We start from the raw sequence: 23,970 nt of genomic DNA, 5'->3' as shown, positions 1-23,970 counted from the left end.
GAGATGGATTGGCTAAGTGGTGGCATCGATGGACTTAAGCGTGACAACAGTAGTGAGGTTGGCCCAGGATCGGGCATTGTTTAGTTCTGCTGTGCGTAAGGTCACTATGGGTTGGTACCGACTCGATGGCACCTAACAACAACACATACATATCCAACAATCAACAACTGGGATAGTTAAGGTTTTGTGTTAACTATCTGGGCAAGGATTCCCAGTGATCTGAAAAGTTGAGATGTGCATAGTTAATTCTATGATGATTTTACTATGAGCAGCCAATCAATTGAAAGGTTGTTTCCTTGTGAGTTAGGCCTGCTCCCAATATAATGGACATGCAGAAAAGGCTCTATTTTCTGCTGGGGACCTGGGACTCTACAATTATCAGCCATTTCTTTGATACAAACTTATATATATATACACATATAAGTTTTATTGGTTTTGTTTCTCTAGAATACCTGCCTGAAACACCTACATTTTCTGAAAAGTTACTAGTACAAGCACCATTTGCCAATTTTGACTCATTTAATCCTCACAACAATGCTTGGGTAATAACACTGCTGTCTACATTTTACAGATGAGGAAACTGAGAACCAAGATTCCACAGCTGCTGCATGGCTTTGCTAAGAACAGGTGCTGAACAGATATGCAAACCAAACCATTCTGACTCCAGAACTCATGTACCTAACTTTGCCATTTTGCTCCATCTCATTAATGAAGAGAGGCAGTGCTCAGACTGTGCTTCCTCAATGGGCATAGAAGTCCCTTGACAGTGGTATAGCAGTTGTTCTCTTGCAAAGGACAAGGTATTAGAGGTAAGGAAAGGAAGGTATGCTATTAGTGGAAGTGATAGGTAGAGACAGTTCTTGAACAAAGAAAAAGAATAGCAGCAAAGCAGAAAACAAAGAGGGAGATGGCTATAGCAGTCATTAACACTTTTGGAATTTTTTAAATAAAGGAATTGACTTCATGGCAGTGGGCTGGTTTTTTTTTTTTTCTGTTTTTGTTAGGTTGTTTTGTTTTCAAAGAAAAAAACATAAAAACAAAATGCAAAAATACCAAGATGGAGAATGAGATCATACAGTAATTTTTTTTTTTCAGTTTTTATTGTGAACTGAGTGATAGTTTACATGGGAGAACATTGATTTTTACACTCATCATTTCATTGCAATGATACAGTAGTTATTTTATGCATGAACTAATCTAGTCTTCAAAAGGATTTTAGCTTAATCGATCCAGTAAACATAGATCAGTAAGCACAGGGCCTGAGAGGTTAGATGTTTTATCCAGGATTTGAGAAAGCACATCACAAGCAAAGCTAGATCCTAGACCTCCTGACTTTGAGCTTAGTACTCTCCCCTCAATGACATCAACACAATTGGTTCAGTGTTTGGCATATAATTGGTCAATTAATGGGCTGCAACTTCAAAAACATTTTCATAAACTTACTGTGTATATTGAAGACTTGAGTCCTGGTATGGTACTGTAGCATAAGCATTGGACTACAAAGTCAGTTTGAACTGCATGGTCGGCAGTTCAAACTCACCAGCAGCTCCTGGGAAATCCTACACAGAGTTGGAACTGACACAACAGCATTTAATAACAACAATAATTGAACATTAAAAACAAACTATCAAGCTCTGATATTCTCAATAGTCAAATTATATTGTAGAGAGTTGTTGTTAAGTGCTGTTGAGTCAGTTCTGACCCAATGCAACCCTGTATACGATTTCCGAGGTGTGGCTCATAAGCTTGAACCACTTTGTGGTTCAAACAGACTTTGTAGTTCAGCACATTAGTACAGACAAAATAGTCATTTATAAATACAGGAAGGATTTTTGATAAAACTGCATGAATTTTTCTTCTAAAATTCTATACCTATAACATTAAAAACCAATATTTTTGTTTTGAAAACATGCAGAGTGAAATTTAGCAAACACAGTGATGTACAGAGATGTCAATAAGTTCTTCTTACTAAAAACTTTGTTATTAGAAAAGTCTTAGCTTAGGAGTTAAATGACCATTTTTAACGTTGGATCATAAGCTCTAGGTCTCTCCTACACTAAATTCTATAAACTGAGAAAACTCATGATTTAAATAAAAATTAGAATAAAATATTATAATTAAGCAGTTTTTACCAATAGTATTATGATTCCACTAACACAAGCCTATGAGTTTCTAGTGCTGTTGTTGCTATGTGCCTGCCATTGAGTTGGTTCTGACTCATAGCATAGCGACACTGCACAGCGTTTTTGAGGAGTGGCTTGTGGGGTTGAAGTTCAGTGCTTATCCAACAGCTCCACATCAGGACTCCTGTGAGTTTTGTTGTTGTTGTTGTTAAGTGCCATCGAGTTGGTTCCGACCCATAGCGACCCTGTACAGGGTTTCCGAAGCTATAAATCTTTACGGGAGCAGAACGCCTCATCTTTCTCCCGCGGTGAGTTTTAGGGGTTTCAAAACAGGCAGGGAAGATTAACAAGAAGGTGAAAAAGTGCTGATGATGAAGTTAACTCTGGTAATTCAAAATATAGAAGTTAATAAAAAAAACTGAACTTACTGTCAACAAATATAAGGAAGGATGGAAGCAAAATGAAGAATTGATGTAAAATACAAGGGTGAGTCAAAAATAATCTTCACTCTACCTGTAGAATTATTTTAGTCAAATTTTAGAAAAGACAAATACTTCATTTCTCAACATAATCTCCTTGCTTTTCAATATACACTTTGTACATCTGTCAACAAGTTTTCATATTCCTTTACTTAAAGATGTTTTAGGCTGAGATGTGAGCCATGAATGTCTTTATTTTTTCATCAGAGGTGAATCTTTATCCTTGAAGAGCTGCTTTCAGGGGACCAAACAATGAAAGTTAGTTGGAGCAAGTTCAGGACTATAGGGAATATGCTTTACCATCTAAAAAATGAGTTTTTGCAGAGTGTCAAGAATGTGGGCAGAGGTGTGTGGACATGCCAGGTCATACAAAATGACAACAACAACCCTTGGATAGCAGTCCTCTGCTTTTAATCTGATATTTAGGCTTCAGTTCTTCAGTGAGCATATCACTATAAAGGAGCACTGTTGAATATTGAACCTTTGTCCTGATAGTGTTCCAGTACTGGCTCTTGAGAATCCTAGAACACTGCAAGCATCAATTTTCCAGCTGAAAACTTTTTCTTGGTCAGTTTCCTGAGAGTTAGCTGCTGAGTATGGAACGGAAACATCCTCAATTGTGGACCATTTCAGGTTTACTATTCCAGAAATGTCAATTTGGAGAGCACTGGTGTCACATTCATCATACAGAACATTTCAAGATCTATCTTGAAGTACAATGCTGTCTGTGATAGGATAATATCCATATACCCACAGGGAAGACCACTTAATACCACCATTATTCATGTTTAATCACTAACCACTAAAATCAAAGTTGATGAAATTAAAGAATTCTACCAACTTCTTCAATCTGAAATTGATCAAACATGAAATCAAAATGTACTGATAATTACAGGTGATTGTAATGCAAAGGATGGAAACAAAGAGAAAGGATCAGTAGTTGAAAAATATGGCCTTGGTGACAGAAATGATGCTTGAAATCACATGATATCATTTTGCAAGACCAATGACTTCTTCATTGCAAATACCTTTTTAAAAACAACATAAAAAGATGATTATACAGAGACAGAGGTAAATAGTGATGTATGCTCAATCTTGGAATAACAGGGCTTTGTGATTCAGGATCAAGGCATAGTCTGAATGGGTAAAAAAAGGGAAATAATGTTAGGATGCTTGACTGTCTTTTGAGTAGTTTCCCTTGCCTACTTCTGTAAAATAGACACTTGATTTGGATAGAAAGGAATATTGGGAAACATGATTATGAAAGCTTGTAAACCCATCTTCAGCCTACACTGATTGGACAACATTAAAGGGGTTCTAGAACTTGCCCATTGAAATAGGCTTCCTGCGGAGCCTTTGTAGTGTACAGGACCTTAGGTGGAATCTGGAACCCCATCCAGAACATTCTGAGGTGGGACATTCCAACTTGAAAGGACAAGCAGACCAGCCTGGAACAGCTAGAGGAACAGCAGATACGTCTTGAAACAAAGACCAGCAGGAAAACTCCAAAACAAAAATAGCAGTCTGATTGGCTACTACAAGAACAAGCAAGTTGTTTCCCGGGGAGCCACCAAGGTAAGTAATCAAGTCCCTTCAGGACAAACCTCCCTCTGAGACTGAAACTCAAAGGGAACACATGAGCAGGCATGTAAGCTTGCTAGTGACCACGCTGGTCTCCTGGTGAGTGGAAGAGGAGGAAAGGCAGTAATGAAGATATGAGGCAAGTTCAACTATGTTCCATATACTCCCATTGACCTGGAGATGAGAGAGAGAAGAGGAAGGGCTGGTTGGTCTGAAGTGTGGTGAGACCAGGGGACTCCTGATCCAATGGATAAGGACATAGTCACAGAGGGCTAGAGCTGAGAGCGAAGTGTCCAGATGATATGAAGGGACGGAAGATGCATAAGAACACCAAAACTTGTAGATAGTACCCATTCGACCTAGCTTTGATGGCTTGATGATCAGAACTCGACTAGAAGAAAATTAAAAAAAAAATTTTTTTTTGATAAACAGTGTAAATTGCTACAATTTGATGAACTTGACCTATATTTATAGATGTAGTAGCTCAAAATACCAACTGAGAGGGGAGGAATCTTCATATCAAAGATCAATCCTATTGCCTCTGTACATAGGGTTGATAGGAATGGACAACTTAAGACATTGCCTATATAAGATGAGGGTGAGGGGCTATCAAAGCACAAAGTGACTGACTTACAAGTTTACAAGAGGGAGTTTAGTTTCAGAGTGTACGGGGGATATTGAATAGTATTCATCTTGCCTAGAAGTGTCTGGGGACAAAAGAGATGGGAATAAGAGTCTTACAATTCAATAGTGAGTAACTGTTATCATTACTAATAGTGACCGTCACAACTGTAAAGGTAGAAGTTTTGTAAAAAAAAGAGGGGAATAGTTAATCTTACAGTCTTACAGTCCAGGAACACAGGATCCTGGGACCATCAAGGAAGAGCATGAGTGGAATGTGAGACCCTATTCAAAGAAGCAGGGAGACCAGAGTTGGAGACAGAGATGAGGGCATGGAGAAATAGAGCAGCTGAGAACTCTTGACTCATGGAATGAAAAAGGCTGTGTGCTGGTGGCCAGGTGCTGGTGGCCCTTGGGTTGTTTAAATGATTATATATTCATGAGTGGTTTTGTGTATAATCCCCAAACCCCCCAAAAAACAGGAAAACAAAACCAAAACAACAGAGGGATAGACGCAAATACTGTTAAATGATGATGCATAGAGAAGACTGTAATCATTGCAATTAAACAATGAGTGTAAATTCAATATTTTCTTATGTAAACTATCACTCAATTTACATTAAAAAAAAAAAAAAAGATGATCATATACATGGATTGCACCAGATGGAATACACAGAAATCAAATTGACTATATCTGTGGCGCTGTGGGTTAATGCGCCAGGTTGCAAAGCCGTTTGAACTGCAAGGTCAGCGGTTCAAGATCCCAGCTGCTCCTTGGAAACCCTGCACAGGGGGTCACTATGAGTCGGAATCGACTCAATGGCACTTAACAACAACAACAATATCTGTGGATAGAGACAATGGAAAAGCTCCATACCATTAGCCAAAACAAGGCCAGGGGCACACTGTGGAACAGACCATCCATTGCTCATATGCAAGTTAGGCTGAAGCTGAAGAAAGTTAAAACAAGTCCACAAGAGCCAAAATATGACCTTGAACAAGTCTCACCTAAATTTACAGATCATCTCAAGAAAAAAATTTTATGCATTAGAGTTGTGAGATGACAGAAAGAAAGCAAAAGCTGACTAACAAGGCAAGAAAGAAAAGACCAAAATGGATGTTAGAAGCTAGAGACTCTGAAACTTGCCCTTAAGCATACAGATGCTAAAGAAAATGGAGAAATGAGGTAAAAGGCCTGATGAAAAGTTTCAAAGCATAGCCCGAGAAGACAAAGTCAAATATTATAAAGAAATGTACACATACCTGGATTTACAAAACCAAAAAGGGAGAACACTGCCAGCATTTCTAAAGCTGAGAAAACAGGAAAAAATTCAAGCCTCGACTTGAAATACTAAAGGATTCTTTGGGCAGAATACTGAATGATGCAGAAAACAATATAAGATGATGGAAGAAACACAGAGTCACTGTACGAAAAAAAAACCCCCACAAAAATGGGGGGAGGGGTGATGTTCAATGATTTCAAAAGGTAGCATATGATCAAGAGCCCATGGTAATGAAGATATTGGCAAAGAACAGGGCTATGGGAATTGATAGAATGCAAATTGAAATCTTTCAACTAACTGAGGCAACACTGAAGACCCTTACTCAACTGTGCCAAGATATTTGGAAGACAGCAACCTAACCAACTGACTGAAAGAGATTCATATTTGTGCCCATTCCAAAGAGAGGTGACCCGTTGGAAAGCAGAAATCATCTGACAAGATCATTAATGTCACACGCAAGTAAAATTTTGCTATGGGTAATTCAAAAATGACTTCAACAGTACATTGACAGGAAACTGCCAGAGGATCCAAGTCAGTTTCAGTAGAGGACTGAGGGATATAATTGCTAATGTCAGATGGATATTAGCCGAAAGCAGAAAATACCAGAAAGATATTTACCTGTGCTTTATTGACTATGCAAAGGCTTTCAACTGTGTGGCTCACAAAACTATGGACCACACTACAGAGAATGAAAATTCTGAAACACTTAATTAGGATCATGAAGAACCTGTACATTGACTAAGAGGCAAACATTCAAACAGAACAAGGGGACATTAAATGGTTTAAAATCAGGAAAGATGTGAGCAAGGGTTGTATTCTTTCACCATACTTAATTCAATCTGTATGCTGAGCAAATAATCTGAGAAGCTGGATTATTTGAAGAAGAATGTGGTATAAAGATTGGGGGAAGACTCATTAACAACCTTTGATATACAGATGATATAATCTTGTTAGCTGAAAATGAAGAGGACTCAAAATGATTACTGATGAAGATATAAAGATATAAAGACAGCTTTCCGTATGGGTTGCACCTCAATGTAAAGGAAACAAAAATCCTTACCACTGGACCAATTAACAACATTCATATAAATGGAGAAAAGATTGAAGTTGTTAAAGACTTCATTTTTCTGAGATCAACCATCAACACTCATGGAAGCAGCAGTCAAGAAATCAAACGACATATTGCATTAGGCAAATCTGCTGCACAAGACCTCTTTAAAGTGTTGAAGAACAAAGATGTCAGCTTGAGGACTAAGGTGTGCCTGATCCAAGCCATAGTATTTTCAATAACCTCTTATGCATGTGAAAGTTGGACAGTGAATAGGGATGATTGTAGAAGAACTGATACATTTGAGTTATGGTTAAAAGTACCATGGACTGTTAGACGAACAAACAAATATGTGTTGGAAGAACTACAACTAGAATGCCCTTTTGGAAGCCAGAATGGTGAAACTTCGTATCTCGTACTTCGGACATATTATCAGAAGCAACCAGTCCCTGGAGATGGATGTCATAATAGATAAAGTGGAGGGTCAGTGAAAAAGAGAAAGACCCCCCCCCAATGAGATGGACTGGCACAGTGGCAGCAACAACAGGCTCTAGCTTAACCAATGATTGTGAGGATGGTGCAGGAGTTGGCAGTGCTTCCTTCTGTTGTGCATAAGGTAGCTACGAGTGGGAATCGACTCCATGGCACCTAACAACAACATACATATAGCCCTCACCAGATAAAACACACAGGAACTACATTGGCTAAATCTGTGGAAGGACTCCTGTTGTGGCGCTGTAAGATCAGCACTAGATTTAGAAGCACAATGTCAGCAGTTAAACTCACCAGCTGCTCCTTGGAAACCCTGTTCAGGTTGGCTATGAGTCAGAACCAACTCGATGGCACTTAACAACAACAATATCTGTGGGAAGAGCTGTTGGAAAAACTCAATATCATTAGCCAAAACAAGGCCAGGACCAGACTGTGGAACAGACCACCAATTGCTATTTTGGAAGTTCAGGCTGAAGCTGATAAAAATTAAAACAAGTCCAAGAGAGCCCAAATGTGACCTTGAACATACACCATATAAATTTACAATAGATTTTATGCATAGGATACTAATGTCTGAAGACCAGAAGAGTTAAGGAATGACATCCAGAACATTATGCAGGAAAAAAGCATCAAAAAGTCATTAAAAATTCAAGAAAGAAGGAAAAGTTCAAATTGGATATCAGAAGAAACTCTGAAACTTGCTCTCCAGCATAGAGATGATAAAGCAAATGGCAGAAACGAGGAAGTAAAACAGTTTAAATGCCAGCTTGAGAAGACAGAATCAAGTATTATAATGAACACAAATACCTGGAGTTAGAAAACCAAAAGTAAAGAAAGAACAAGTTCAGCATTTCTCAAGCAGATAAAACTGGAAAGATTCAAGCTTGGACTTGTAATACTAAAAGTTTGTAAGGGCAAAATACTGAATGATGCAGAACGCATCAAAAGAAGATGGAAGGTATACACAAAGTCACTGTACCAAAGAGAAATGGGTGATGTTCAATGATTTTAAGAGGTAGCATATGATTAATAGCCAATGGTACTGAAGGAAGAAGTACAAGTTGCACTAAAGGCATTGGCAAAATGCATGGGTTCAGGAATGATGGAATCCAAACTGAAGTCTTTCAACAAACTAATGAAACAATGGAAGTGATCACTTACCTAGGCCAAGAAACTTGGAAGACAGCTACTTGGTCAACCGATTGGCAGAGTTTTATATTTGTTTCCATTACAAAGAGAAGTGACCCAACGGAATACAGAAATTTTTAGACACTATCATTAATATCACATACAAGCAAAATTTTGCTGAAGATAATTTAAAAATGTCTACAACAGTACTTTGACAGGGAACTGCCAGAAATTCAAGCCGGTTTCGCAAGAGGACACAAAACTAGGGATATCATTGATGACATCTGATGGATCTTGGCTAAAAGCAAGATTAGCCGAAAGATGTTTATTTGTGCTTTATAGACTATGCAAAGGCTTTTGGATGTGTGGAAAATGATAAAATGACATAAAATGGGGATTCCAGAATACTTAATTGTGCTCATGAGAAACCTGTACATAGACCAAGAAGTAGTAGTCATTATACCAGAACAAGGAAAGACTGAATTGTTTCATGTCAGCAAAGGTGAATAGCAGGGTTGTATCCTTTCACCATATTTACTTAATCTGTATGTGAGAAACTAATCTGAAAAGGTGGATTACATGAAGAATAATATGGTATCAGGATTGAAGGAAGACTCATTAATGTGCAGTATGCAGAAGACACAACCTTGCTTGCTGGAAGCTAAGAGAATTTAAAATACTTACTGATGAGCATCAAAGACTACAGCCATCAGTATGGATTGGACCTCACTTTAAGGAAAACAAAATTCTTCACAACTGAACCAATGAATAACATCATGAGGTGATTGCACTGTATCAGATCTTATCATGGGGGATTGTTGTTGTTGTGTTGTTAAGTACCATGGAGTCGGTTCCGACTCATAGTGACCCTGCACAGGGTTTCCGAAGCTGTACATTTTTACAGGAGCAGAACGCCTCATCTTCCTCCCGCGGAACCGCTGGTAGTTTTGAACTGCTGACCTTGATGTTGGCAGCCCGACTCGTATCCACTACGCTACCAGAGCTCCTTATCATAGGGGATTACTGTCTCTTAACTGCCAAACCTCTGAGAATACAAGCTTAGCTAAACTGACATAAATCCTTAACTATCGCAGGTTTTGAAGTATGTTTGAAAACGGTCTCTAAATATACTAAATGTTTAAATCAAAGTGTTCCAAAGTAATGTGCTTATGTCATTCATTCATCTTAATATTATTATTTCTTTATGTTTTATTGCAGATTATGTGATAGTTTACATGGGAAAACATTAGCTTTACATTCATGCTATTTTATATAATTTCATTGCCATGATTACAATCCCCTCCATGCATCATCAAACAACCAAAGGGTATACCCCGCAAGCCTGCCCCTCGGTAGTCAGCACACAGCCCCTCTCCCTCTCTGGGTCTAGAGTCCTCAGCAGCTCCATCTCTCCACGTCATCATCTCTGCCTCCATCTCTGGCATCACTGCATCTCTGGGTAGGGTCCCGCACTCCGCTCTTCTCCCTTGATGGTCCCAGAGAGCTCTGCTCCTGGACTGCAAAGCCAACCACTCCCGTCCTTTTGCTACAAAACGTCTACTTTTACATTTCTAACCCTCACAGTCAGTCCCGAAAACAATTATTCACTATTGTGCCACATGAGTCCTATCCCCATCGCCTTTCATCAGCCCCGCCCAGACAGATTGGATACTACTCAGTGGAGATTCTACATTCCTCCGCACCCTCTGGATCTAGGCTCCCACTTGAAAGCTTGTAAGTCAGTCACTTGTTGCCTCTGTAGCCCCCATTTTGGTAGCCCGTGTCCAAGTTGCCCATCCCTGTCTACCCTGTGTATAGAAGGGATAGGAATGGTCCTCGCTGAAGGGGTTTGTTCTCTCTTTTGAGCTACTGCATCCATAGGTGTAGGTTAAACTTGTCAAATTGTATCAGATTACTCCTTTTTTCTCTTCTTTCTTCTTCTAGTTGAGTTTTGATCATCCAGTCATTGAAGCCTGGTCAAGTGGGTATTATCTGCAAGTGTGGTGTTCTTGTGCATATACCCTCACTTATCAGTTGGACACTTCACTCTCCACTCTAGTCCTCTGTGGCTATGTCACTGACTCTAGGCCCAGGAGTCCCCAGGTCTTGTCGTACTGCTGGCCAACCAGGTCTCCTCCCGGATTCACAGGAGTCTATTGAACATTGTACGGCTTAGCTCGCCGCTTCACTGCTGTTTTTCCCTCACTTCCCCTTATGGGTGACCAATGTGGTCATTAGAGCGTATGTCTACTTGTGTATTCCCTTTGAGTCCCAGTCTTGGAAAGAGGTTTGCTCTGAGAGGATCCAACCACCTGCCTTGATGTCTCCTAGGCAAACAACTTGCTTGTTCTTGTAGTAGTCAGTCAGACTGCCATTATTGTTTTTTATTTTTCCTGTTGGTCCTTCTTTCAAGAAGTATATTCTGTTCTTCTAGCTGCTCCAGGCTGGTCTGCTTGTCCTTTCAAGTGGAAATTTCATACCTCAGAAGATTCTGTATGGGGTTCAGGATTCCACCTATAGTCTTATGCAATGCAGAGGCTCCATAGGCAGCCTCCTTCACTGGGCACACTGTAGCCCCATTTTTGGTATTCTAATCAGTTATAGGCAGAAGATGGACATACAAGTTTACTATGGTGATATTTCTGGCTATTCCTTTCTCTCTTCATTAAGTATCTATTTTACAATGGTATGCAAGGGAAACCAAGATTCAAAGGCAGCCAAGCTTCCTAACCTTATTTCCCCCCTTTTACCCATTCAATATTCATCTTATTTTCAACAGATTTATTGAGGTATAATTTACATATAATAAAATGCATCCATTATAATTCAATGTTTTAAGTAAACATAGTTTTACAATAATCACCACTATTTACACAAGGTTGCCTCCTTCAGGGGCTGTGAGTACAGGCACAGATGTTAACTGTCTACTATACATACCAGTTGTTTCATGCCTTTCTGATTTTACAAAGTTGTTAAACTCTCATGGATCTCACTGTATCCCAAGTGACAGAGTAACCTGGATGTTTGAGATGGGGGAAAAATATAGTGACTTTTATTTAATCTGCTTGGCAAAATTGAGTTTCAATTGCTTTTATATGCAGTATATGGTTTTATAGTCTTTGCTCTAAACACGATAACTTCATGCCAAAGCACACACAGCCAATTCTTACACAGGCCTCCTGCCTCATCACCTGATGGAATGAGTTCTGAGGTCTTTTCTTCTTTAGAGGCTGCATGGCAAGTCCCTCCACTCTTGTCTGCCTTCCAACACACTTCACTTTTCCATAGTGAATCTCTAGCTCCATCTTTTTCTAATTATTGCCAAATAGTAACAATTTCCAATTTTCAATTTGGGAAGTCAAATTCTTTCAAGGTCTAAAAAAAGGATTAATGCATATTGACTTTTCTTAGTGTGGGAAGTGCTGTAGGATAAGCACCAGACTGCTAAATGTAGGTCATCAGTTCAAAGCCAAGAGCCACTCCTTGGGAACCCTATACACAGCCACTAAGGGTTGGAATCAACTTGAAGGCACTTAACAACAAGGCTCCAAGGAGGATACAGTTAGGCCTATGACACGATCCAGTCTTTGGGAACGAAGGCTTCCAGAAAAATCACAATACCCAGGTCACATATTGCTACATGCCGCAATAATACATTATGGCAGAAAGCAGCCCCTCCAACTAGGTTCAGGTCAAAAGACTTTGAGCAAAGGCTGTAGAGCAGGGGTTGTTGTTACTAAATGCTGCTGAGTTGGTTACAACTCATAGAGACCCTATATAGGCGGTTAAAACCAACCTTACGGTTGAGTGCTTATCCTACAGAGACACAATCCTTTTGCTGCCAAAGTCGATAATATCATTCACAGGCCATACAAAATGATCAACTTAAAAATTAGCCAAATGTTTAATTAGCTCACCCCCAATGCGATGGCTGGAACTGTGGTTGCCTTGGCAGGGTCAGAAGAAATTCTTTGGAAGGTCTTATACAGCCTGTAGGCTGGTTATTCCTCACTCCTGCTTTAGAGGTAACTCTTGAGCTGCACCTCAACAAAGGGCACGGATGGATTTTCATATTCAGAGACTGGGAGTGGGAGTATAGTCAATCCTGAGCTACCTGAGCAGAATTTTCATTAAGCCCTTCCATCTAGTGGCACTGTAGGATAAGCACTGGACTGCTAACTTCACGATCAGCAGTTCAAACCTACCACTGAATCCGTGAGAGAAAGATAAGGCTTTATGCTTCCATAATACTGTCACATGAATGGGAAATGACTTAATGGCAGTGAGTTTGCTTTGAAGGAAAAAAAAAAAAAATTCTTTTCAAGAGGAGCCCTATTGATGCAGTGGTTAAGCATTTGGTTGCCACCCAAAAGGTTGTGGTTCAAATTTATAAGATACTTTGTGGAAGAAAGATATGTTAGTTTGCTTCCTTGAAGATCACAGTCTTGAGGCGACTACCGGGCAGTTCTATTTTACCCTGTAGGTTCATTATGAGTCAAAATCAGCTTGATAAAAATGAGGGTTCCTTCTCAAGGAGTCTTGGTGCTACAATGCTTAAGAGCATGGCTGCTAACTGAACCTGAAAGTTGGAAGTTCAATCACACCCAGCAACTACCTGGGAGATAGATCTGGTGATCTTCTCTAGTAGAGATCATTGTTGTTGTTAAGTGCCATCGAGTCGGTTCTGACTTACAGCAACCCTGAACAGGATTTCCAAGGAGCGGCTAGTGAGCTTGAACTGTCGAACTTGAGGTTCAAACTGACTTTGCAGTCCAGTGCATTAACTCACAGCACCACACCAGGACTCTTAGTAAAGACTGGTGTTTAGTGCCATTGAGTTGGTTCTGACACATAGTAACCCTGTATAGGATTTTCTAGGAGTAACTGGTGAGCTCGAACCACCAACCTTGAGGTTCAAATCGATTTTGCAATCCAGCACATTAACCGGGTTCACCATACCAAGACTTCTAGTAGAAATTGCTGTGATTATTGTTAAGTGCTGCTGAGTTGATTCCGACCCATAGTGACCCTGTATAGGGTTTCCGAGGAGCTTCTGTTGAGCTTTAACTGCCAACCTTGCAGTTCATATTGATTTTGCAATCCAGCACATTAACTGGGTTCACCACACCAGGACTTTTAGTAGAGATTGCTATTGAGTGCCGTTGAGTTGATTCCGACCCATAGCGACATTGTATAGGGTTTCCAAGGAGCAGCTGGTGAGTTTGAAATGCCGACCTTGCAGTTCAAACGGTTTGCAGTCTGGTGCATTAACCCACAGTGCCACACCATGACTGTTGTTGTTGTTGTTGTTAGATGCCATCGAGTCGGTACCGACCCATAGCGACCTTATAAACAGCAGAACAAAACACTGCCTGATCCTGGGCCAACCTCACTCACTACTGATGCCACGCTTGAGTCCATCAATGCTGCCACTTGGCTAATCCATCTCGTTGGGGGTCTTACTCTTTTTCTTTGACCCTCCACCTTACTAAACATGATATTCTTCTCCAGTGACTGGTCCCTCCTGACAATATGTCAGAAGTATGAGAGACGGAGTTGGGTCATCCTGACCTCCAAGGAGCACTTTGGCTGCAATTCTTCCAACACAGATCTGTTGGTTCTTTTGGCAGACCATGGCACTTTCAATATTCTCCTCCAACACCATAACTCAAAAAGCATCAATTCTTCTACGATCTTCCTCATTCATTGTTCAGCTTTCACATGCATATGAGGTTATTGAAAATACCATGGCTTGGGTCGGGCGCATCTTAGTCCTCAAGCTGACATCTTCGCTCTTCAACACTTTAAAACGGTCTTGTGCAGCAGATTTGCCTAATGAAAATCCTATGGGGGTATGGCAGTTCTGGTCTGTCACATGGGGTCACTACAAATCACAATCAACTTGATTTTGATATCACCTAACACTAATCCCTTCTCAGGCTCAAACCTAATCATTGGCTCTCTTTCCCTCTTTTGTTACCTGCCTGTTTTACCATTCCTCCTAAAAACAAAACCAAATCTGCAGTTTGGGAAGCATTCACTGGTATCTTCACCATTCCCCAGACACTCAAGATTAAGAGGAAAGACAGTATTCTTCCTTCCCTTGCTGTGTCTACTTATATTTTAAAGGAATTTACTATGAATCATTATGGGCTAATCTGAAAATGACATGCAATGGAAAGTTACAATATTTTCATAATGTTGCAAAGCTCAAACTGATAGCTTTCTGAGATGATTAAAAGGTCAGTTAGATGGGTGCTATTTACTTTTGTTCTTGAGGGAGGAGCTCACCAAAAGTCTTCAGTCCTTCTAACTTTGTCTTAGGTTCTAGTCAGCCTCTTAGCTCAGATACATCTACCTTTCTCTGAGCCAAGCGGGAAGGAGGTGACTATTTAATGTGGGAAATTTGGGAAAATTAAGACTACGGATAGGAAAGTTAAAGGCATTTCTGGCCCCTCTTCAGACCTCTGTGGACTCCTGGTGTGGTGCTGTAGGATCAGCACTGGACTGCTCCTCGGAAACCATATACAGGGTCGCTATGAGTGAGAACCAACTTGATGGCACTTAACAACTTCAGAGCTCTGTAGGGTAAAAGCTGGACAGTGGTTCCAGTCCACGAGCCACTCCCTGGGAGAAAGATGAGACTTTCTGCTTCCACCAATATTTGTGGCAACCCTGCATAGGGCTTCCAAGGTGAGGCTGGTGTGTTTGAACTGCCAACCTTGCAGTTAGCAGTCCAGTGCTTATTCTACAGCACCACATCAGGACTCCTGGAAACCCTATACAGGGTGGTTATGAACTGACTTGAAAACACTTAACAACTTCAGACCCCACTTCCCGGTACTTAGGTTCATCAACCAGTTGTGGTTAGTAGAAAATGAGCCTCCTCACCACAAGAAGGTCATTAGCATTTCTATGGACCCTTAGGTTTTCATCCTTCTCTGGAAATCTGGAATTTAGGCACTACAACTTACAAGTACAGAGCATTTTTTTGCAGGTAAAAACATTATGGGCAAATGAGCTAGGACTTTGAGGAGAAAGTACAATTTTCAGAATCATTCCAGTTGTATTCAATGGACAAAATTATTGAGGAGGTGAAAAAAGTAGAAACCTTAACAAATTCTTTTTCATACTGTTTCTTGATGAAAGTGAGAGCCAGGACATGCAGATGGAGGTAGAACAGAAGGGAGCAGTATTACAAAACTTGACTTCTCTATTGTTGTTAAGTACCCTGTGAAGTCCTGTATTGGATTCCTGAGGAGTGGCTGGTAAGCTTGAACTGCCCACCTTGAGTTGAAGTTCAAACCGACTTTGCAGTCCAGCGCATTAATCCACAGTGCCACACCAGGGCTCCACATATCTATAAAACGTGCAAAAACAATTGAAGAGAACGCAGAACACAGGATCTAGAGCGAAATTATACTCAATGGGGCACAATCTTGAAGGAGGAAGAATGGCCTATATTTAGAAACAGAAATGGATTATGATCATGGATAAGAAGGGTAGATACATTTCCTTCTCGGAGTGGGAGGGAAGGAAATAATTATCAAATGTGTGATAGCTGTAAAAATTAAGACAGGATTAGGAAAGCTAAAGGAATAACTTCAGTCAAGTATGAAAAAGGAGTCCTGGAGGCACAAATGGTTAAGGTAACTGAACAGTTGATGGTTCGAATCCACTCAGTGGTTTTGTGGGAGAAGGTCCTAGCAATCTGCTCCCATAATGATTACAGCCTAAAAGTAGCGTAGACCCGAGAAGAACAAAAATTGGGCAGGTTTTGTAGAAGTACCTTGGGCCTTGTGTTAGTAAGTCACACTACTGATGTTGAGAGGGATTTGAGCTTTGTTGTTAAGTGACATGTTGTGGGTTCTGACTTACAGTGACCTTATAATGGGTTTCCAAGGAACAGCTGGTGAGTTTGAACCGCCAACGTAGTGGTTAGCAATGCTGTGCTTATCCTACAGCACACCACCAGGACTCTAGTGTTGTTGTGAAGTACCTTGAAATCAGTTCTGACTCATCGTGACTCTATTTCTGATGAACAGCTGATGGGTTTGAACCACACTGACTTTGCGGTTAGTAGTCCCATACTAGGAGTCCTGATGAGGTGCTGTGTGTTAGTGCACTGGACTTCAACAACGTTTTTTGAACCGCAACAATGACGGTTCAAGCTCATCAGTTTCTGTTGGAAATCCTATATGGATCAAAACTGACTCAGTGGCATTTAACAACAACAACAAATCCTTATCCTACAGTGCTACACTTGTACTTATCCTACAGTGTCACACCAGGACTCCATTGTTGTTGTTGTTGTTAAGTGCCATGGAGTGAGCTCTGACTCATAGAGACCATGTATATGGTTTCTGAGGAGCAGCTGGTAAGCTTGAACTGCCAACCTTGTGGTTCAAACAGACCTTTCAGTCCAGTGTATTAACCTGCAGCACCATACCAGGAATCCACAGGACTCCATTGGTGGTGGTGGTTATGTGCCGTGGAGTCGGTTCCTACTCATAGCGACCCTGTACAGGGTTTCCGAGGCTGTAAATCTTTACAGGAGCAGAAAGCCTCAACTTTCTCCTGCGAAACAGCGGGTAGTTTCGAATTGCTGACTTTGAGGCTTAGCAGCCCAATTTACAACCACTATGCTACCAGAGCTCTCTACAGGACTCCATTAGTGAGAGCCAATTCAAGTCTGGATAGCATGAACTTTTAGTGGAAACAAGTGATTTCTTAATTTAGCAATATTTGGTAGTATAAGAAATAACTATTAGGATGGTCCACCTTCAGGACTGAGGTGGGTCCAGGAAGTTACTGGCTAGTGTAACAATAGAATCTCATGGGAGAAGGGGAAGGAACTTTAAATAAGAAGTTAACAATGAGTGTGTGTGGGAGGGTAGACTAGGAGATAAAATTCTTTGATAACAAGTACATGGTACATCTATCTGCCTGTGCCTTCTGGGTTTGGAGCCCAATTTTGCAAAATTAAATTTAAAAAGCTTTACTCTCACTAATGAGTACAGATGAATTTCTTGAGCATTTGTCAGTAAGCACTCATGATAACGCCTCCATTACCAGGGTAAGGTCCGGGTCAGGGTTTATACTGACCTGCTAACACCTGAGGGACTGAGGCAGTAACCAGAGTCTCCACAATGTTACTCACAGTAGTTCAAGAGCAAGTTCAAAACAAAACACATCCAAATGAGTTAAGTGCCTTGGAGTTGTTTCTGACTCATAGTGGCCCACCACAGGGTTTCCAAGGCTGTAAATATTTATGAGAGCAGAAAGCCATATCTTTCTCTCATGGAACAGCTGGCTGCTTTACACTGCAGACAATGTGGTTAGCAGTCCAGTGCTTATCCTACATAGCCACAGTGCTGCCCATTAAAATAAGTGTTTTAAGAAAAACTTATTTCAGGAGATGTTACTAATGGTGTATTTTATTAACACTTTAATCATTACATAATGAAATACATAGTATCATAATGCTCATCAAACAAATTAAGAAAAATTCAATAAAAAGAATTATTGGAGCAAAAGATCACCTATTCTGTTTTGTTCTTTCCATGCTAGGCTAAGAAAAATAATACCTATATTTTACATTGCATTAAGACACACCTTCCATTCACTGTTATTAAAAAAAACAAAAAAACACAAATCCTTGGCATTCTATTAGTATATTAGAATGTAACAAACACATGTATAAAAACTTGTACTTTAATTTTTATATAATCCAGCAAACACACAAAGGTATCCAGAAGCATTCAAAAGCATGATGAGGTCATTTCCATTATGGCATGAGACAGCACTTCCTAGCCTTGCTGTTCACTGCCCAATTCTAGAAAGAACAGGGAAAAGTCACAAGTTCAGCTATTTTGTTCCATATTCCAACCCTGCAAAGGGTTGTCAATTAAGTTCAAATTTAACTGCAAATTGTAGAGATGATTTTTCAAACAAGGCACTATGTTAACTTTTTAAAAAGTCTATTTTTGTAGTCTTCAGTTACAGTAACATAAAACCCAGTAAAAAAGTTTATCATCCATTTAAAAATCAGGATAGTAGTGAGACACACGTAATTTGCGTACGGATTAATCTGTTTCTCTCAAAAAAGCATGTATAACGTCTGCAAGCCAGTTTATCATACAATATGGTTCACTGCTATTTATAAGATTTTCATGGGCTAGATAGTCAGAAGTAGTAGTATAGCGCTCATTCTTCCTAGTTTGTCTTAGTCTTGAAGTTGCGATGAGAGTTGTTCGCCATGAGTGACGCTACTGGCATTTAAAATACCAGTGGCGTAGCTGCTACTGTCCCAGCAGGACGCAAGCCACCACAGTAGGAGAGACTGACAGAGGAGTGATAGTTTAATATAAGGTGACAGTGACATAAACATAATATTGTTACTAAAGAGAGTAATATAAAAATAGCAAAATCACACACAAGAAAAAGGAACCCAAGAACATCATCAGTAGCTATATACTAAAGCAAGATAATACTTAAAAGCCTAATACATTTATGGGGTCTCATTTTTAGTAGGTGGTATGTAAATATGAGGGAACAGGGTAGCTCTGTAGAATAAGCACTGGACTATGAACATACAGTTGGCAGTTGGAGCCTACCAGTTGCTCTGTGGGAGAAAGATGAGACTTCTGATTCTGCAAAGATTTAAAGCCTTGGAAACCCTATACAGCAGAAGCGGGAATGTCTGGCCCATGGACACTATGGTGGTGGTGGTGTGTGTTGTAGAGTTGGTTCCTAATAATAGCTATCCTGTAAAAGGGTTTCCGAGGCTGTAAATTTTTAGGGGAGTAGAACCTTTCTCTTGTGGAACAGCTGGAAGATTCCAACTGCTGATCTTGAGGTTAGCAGATCACCTCTTAATCCACTACGCTACCAGAGCTCCTTATGGCCGTACTATTGTTAAGTACTGTAGAGTTAGTTCTGATGTACAGCGACCCTATATAGGGTTTCGGACGAGCGGCTGGTGAGTCTGAACCGTCGACCTTGCAGTTCAGCACATTAACCCACATTGTCACACCAGGACTTCAGTTATCACGTTGTTGTTGTTGTTGTTATATGCTGTGGAGTTGGTTCTGACTCACAGCGACCCTGCTCAGGGTTTCTGAGGCTGTAAATCTTTATGGGAGCAGAAAGCCTCATCTTTCTCCCGTGAACAGTTGGTAGTTTCGAATTGCTGACCCTAAGGTTATCAGCCTGATTCGTAACCACTACGCTACCAGAGTTCTTTAGTCATCGCATTGTTGTTGTTAAGTGCCGTTGAGTCAGTTCCGACCCATAGCAACCCTGTATAGGGTTTCCGAGGCTGTAAATCTTTACAGGAGCACAAAGCCTCATCTTTCTTCCACGGAGCAGCTGGTAGTTTCGAACTGCTGACCTTAAGGTTCACAGCCCAATTCGTAACCACTACGCTACCAGAGCTCCTTCACAATTAGGGATGAGTTAATTTAATGTTCGACCAAATATGTGGTTGTAGTGGTGGTATTCCCTGGAGTTCGCTCCAACTCAAAGTGACCCTGTATAGGGTTTCTGAGGCTGTAAATCTTTATGGGAGCAGAAAGCCTCATCTCTCTCCCATGGAACAGCTGGTAGTTTTAAACTGCTGACCTTGAGGCTAGCAGCCCAACTCGTAACCAATATAGTAGGCTAGTTAAGAACAATTCTTTTTACTGTGAATTGAGTGAAGGTTTACAGAGCAGATATCAGTTTTACATTCAACAAATCATACACTTTGCTTCATTACATGGTTGCAATCCTCTCTATGCACCAACAGTTAGCCGAATTCACCTCTATGGTGTGGTGCTGTGGTCTAATGCATCAGACAGCAAAGTCATTTGAACTGTAAGGTCAGTGGTTCAAGCTTACCAGCTGCTCCTTGGAAACCCTATACAGGGTCACTATGGGTCGGAATTGACTCAACGGCACTTAACAACAGCAGCATTCACTTAATGGGTCGCTATGAGTTGGAACCAACACTAGCGCACATAACCACCACCATTCACTTAACCACTGCATTCCTCCCGGTGTCTCCCACACCCCCATCTTTGCCAACCTCCCTCTGGGTGCATATGTTGTTGTTAATTGCCTTCGAGTCGGTTCCGACCCATAGCGACCCTGTACAGGGTTTCCGAGGGTGTAAATCCTTACGGGAGTAGAAAGCCTCATCTTTCTCCCGCGGAGCGGCTGGTAGTTTCGAACCGCTGACCTTAAGGTTCGCAGCCCGATTCGTAACCACTACGCTACCAGAGCTCCTTCTGGGTGCATATAGAGCAGGCTAAATTTTAAGTTGATAATTTTGTATGGTCTGTGAATGATGTTATAAATTTTGGCAGAGGAAAGGTTCCTCATCCCTACTATATGGGATGGCTATGAGTTGAAACGGATTCAACAAGAGCAACATCTAAATATGAAAGTTATTTACAAAAAAATAAATAAAAAAAACCCATGTAGTATTGACAACTTAACGAGCTCTGGTAACACAGTGGATTACAAGCTGGGCTGCTAACCAAAAGTTCAGCAGTTTGAATATACCAGCTGTTTAGGGGGATAAAGATGAGGCTTTCTGCTCCCATAAAGAGTTACAGTCTTGGAAATGCTATACAGAGTTGCTACGAGTGGGAAAGGACTCGATGGCACACAACCACCACCACCAGTTTTGACAAACTAGTACAAATATACTTTAAATTTAAAAAGTAGAGAACTAAGTATTCCAGCTCAAGATTTTTGTGTGTACTGATCCCATGCCTCAGTGGATTAAAAAAAAAAAAAAAAAAATTTTTGTGTGTACTGATCCCATGCCTCAGTGGATTAAAAAAAAAAAAAAAAAAATTCAAATTGAGAGGTAATCTGGAAAATAGCCAAAACACAAAATCCATAAATTGTAATCTGCTTCCTTTATTCTCTTGTGAAATTATGAGGAGTCACCTGTCTTTCCCTGCCAGTAACCTTATGGGGGTGGGGGGTGCGGAGTACACACCTGTCAAGCTTATAGTGTAGAATGTGCACATAGTTCTTTGTTTAATAAATATCCTTCCATGGGAGCGATTAGAGGTTTGTGGCTGGAAAGCAGTGAACACACTAGCTCATGCACTCACCTTTTGGTAGGCATTCTACAATCCAGCATCCTGTTACCGTCTCAAAATATCATCCAAAGTAAATCCTCTCCAAGTGTCCTTTGGAGTCCTGGTGTGGCACTGTGGGTTAATGCACCGGACCACAAAGTCTGCTTTAACCACAAGGTTGGCAGTTCAAGCTCACCAGCTGCTCCTCGGAAACCCTATAGAGGGTCCCTATGAGTTCAAACAGACTCAAAGACGACGGCACTTACCAACATAAATTTGAAAACTCAAAATTTTGAGGTCACATTCGATCCAGGAAGAGACAGTGGTTCGGAGGAACAAGCCTAAATGGAATTTAGGCGGATCAGTAACATTAGGAACAAACGAAGATTGAAGGGATGGGGTGCAAACTCACCTAGAGAAGAATCAGAAGCTGCACACAATTCAAAGGTCAAAGGGCACAACCTCAGCGGCTCCAGGACCCAGGAGAAATGAAAAGCTTACTCTTGATTGTCAGCGTTAAGGATACCTATAGGTTTAGCCGTTCCTGCCTTTGATGCCACAGACAAACCCTACTAGGCACTGCTGATGTCAGCAGAAAAGCCTGAATTTTGGATCCAGGACCCGGGAATTCCCATGCACAGTTCCCCCCCACCTTCCCAACTCCCTCCCGCTCCCGAGGCCAGAGACACCTTCAACCACTGTCGCCACTTTCTCCAGGCCCTCTCGCTTCTCACAGCATCGGTCTCTATGGCGACCTGAAACCGCAGTTTCCATTGGCCCGTTCAATATAAGGGCCGGGCCAATGGGGAGGGCCAGCCGTCTCCTTCCGACCAATGGGGCTGGCAGAGAGCAGGTCCGGAGACGGCGGCGTGCTGACGTTCCCGGGAGCCCGGGGCTGGCTGGCAGGCGGGCTGGCGGCTGGGCGGGCGGCGGCGGCGGCCTCTGGGCAGCAGAGGGGGCTCCGGGGCTGTCCGCGTCGACGCCGGCCGTGGAGGCGGCACCATGGGCACGGGGTAGCGGGGCAAGTTGGCCACCGCCGCCGACGGGGGTGGTGGGAGAGCCGCTCCGAGGGAGGGGGCGAGTGAGGGCGGGAGGGCGGGCAGCCGCTCAGCCGCGGCACTTTTTTAATTTTTCGGGTGCTGCAGCGGCGACCTCTCGGCGCCGATGTCCCTGATTCCCGGAGCGACGACGGTGGCTGCCTAACCTGGAAAGTAAGTGTGCGGGCTGGCGGGCGGGCGGAAGCAGAGACCACTGCCCACGAGAGCCCGGCTCTCGCCCCCTCGCGCCGGAGCCGGGACCTGCCTGCGCGGGGCGCGGGCGCCTCCCTCCCGTTACTTCGTCCGCACCGCCGCGCCGCGCCGCCGCCTCGGCTTTCCTGCCCCGCCTCGTGCTCCTGCCCGCACTCGCCTGCCTGCTCCCCTCCCCCCGGCAGGCGCACAAGTTTCACCCTCCATTTCCCGATCACTCTCCGCGGGTGTCCGTTCCACGCCGCGCAGACCCTCCCCACGTGGGCCTTTTCGGATCCAGATATCCTAGTCTGAACTTGAGCGCCGCGCCGAGCCTTCCTGGACGTCCGCCCCACGGATTCCCCGCTCCTGCCTACCTGGCTTGCCGCCCAGCGCCCCCAAAGCCCCGGGCGCCCACTCTCCCCACCCCTCGCTGCCGGCCATCCGTCACACCAGCCCCAGATCCTGGATCTCGACCCTCTCCCCGCCTCCCACGCCCCTGCTGTCGGCACCTTCTACCGCATGCCCTAGTCCCGCACTCCTGCCGGTCCGGGTTCCCCACCCCCTCGGTCCGGGGCGCCTCTCTCCGATCCACCCCGCCCGGTTCCCCAGTACAGATCCTCCCGCTGTCCTTCTGCCTCACCACTTCCTCATCTCCCTGCCAGGAGTTGAAACAGACCTGCGGCACCCTCCGGGCAGATCGGTTGTCCCTGCCCGCCGCTTCAGCGGCCCCAGCCTTCTCCCTTTTCGCCCTGCGGGGGGAGCGCGGGGGCGGGCAGAGGGGCCAGGATTTGACTGCGTGTTGGCGGAGTGCGACAAACAGCGAGCTCCGGCGGTGGAGGCGCCGCGGCGGCAGTGGCCACTCGAGGCGCAGCAATAGGCAGGTGTGTGTCTAGGGGGGTACGCGCGCCGC

General features: G+C 42.5%; 1 protein-coding gene across 1 annotated transcript in view; it reads right to left on the bottom strand.

Annotated features, from left to right (window-relative positions):
- CCDC148 (coiled-coil domain containing 148) overlaps window positions 1-22,605 on the bottom strand; it is a 396,419-nt gene extending 373,814 nt beyond the window's left edge. The window contains exon 1 of the mRNA XM_006872045.1: window positions 22,521-22,605. Within this exon, the coding sequence (XP_006872107.1) occupies window positions 22,521-22,605 (85 nt within the window). The remainder of the gene's footprint in view (window positions 1-22,520) is intronic.
- Window positions 22,606-23,970: the final 1,365 nt, after the last annotated feature.

This window comes from Chrysochloris asiatica, unplaced genomic scaffold, assembly GCF_000296735.1.
Source record: "Chrysochloris asiatica unplaced genomic scaffold, ChrAsi1.0 scaffold00181, whole genome shotgun sequence".
Taxonomy (NCBI): domain Eukaryota; kingdom Metazoa; phylum Chordata; class Mammalia; order Afrosoricida; family Chrysochloridae; genus Chrysochloris; species Chrysochloris asiatica.
The sequence above is the reverse complement of the archived record's forward strand: the minus strand, read 5'-3'. Positions and strand labels throughout refer to the sequence as shown.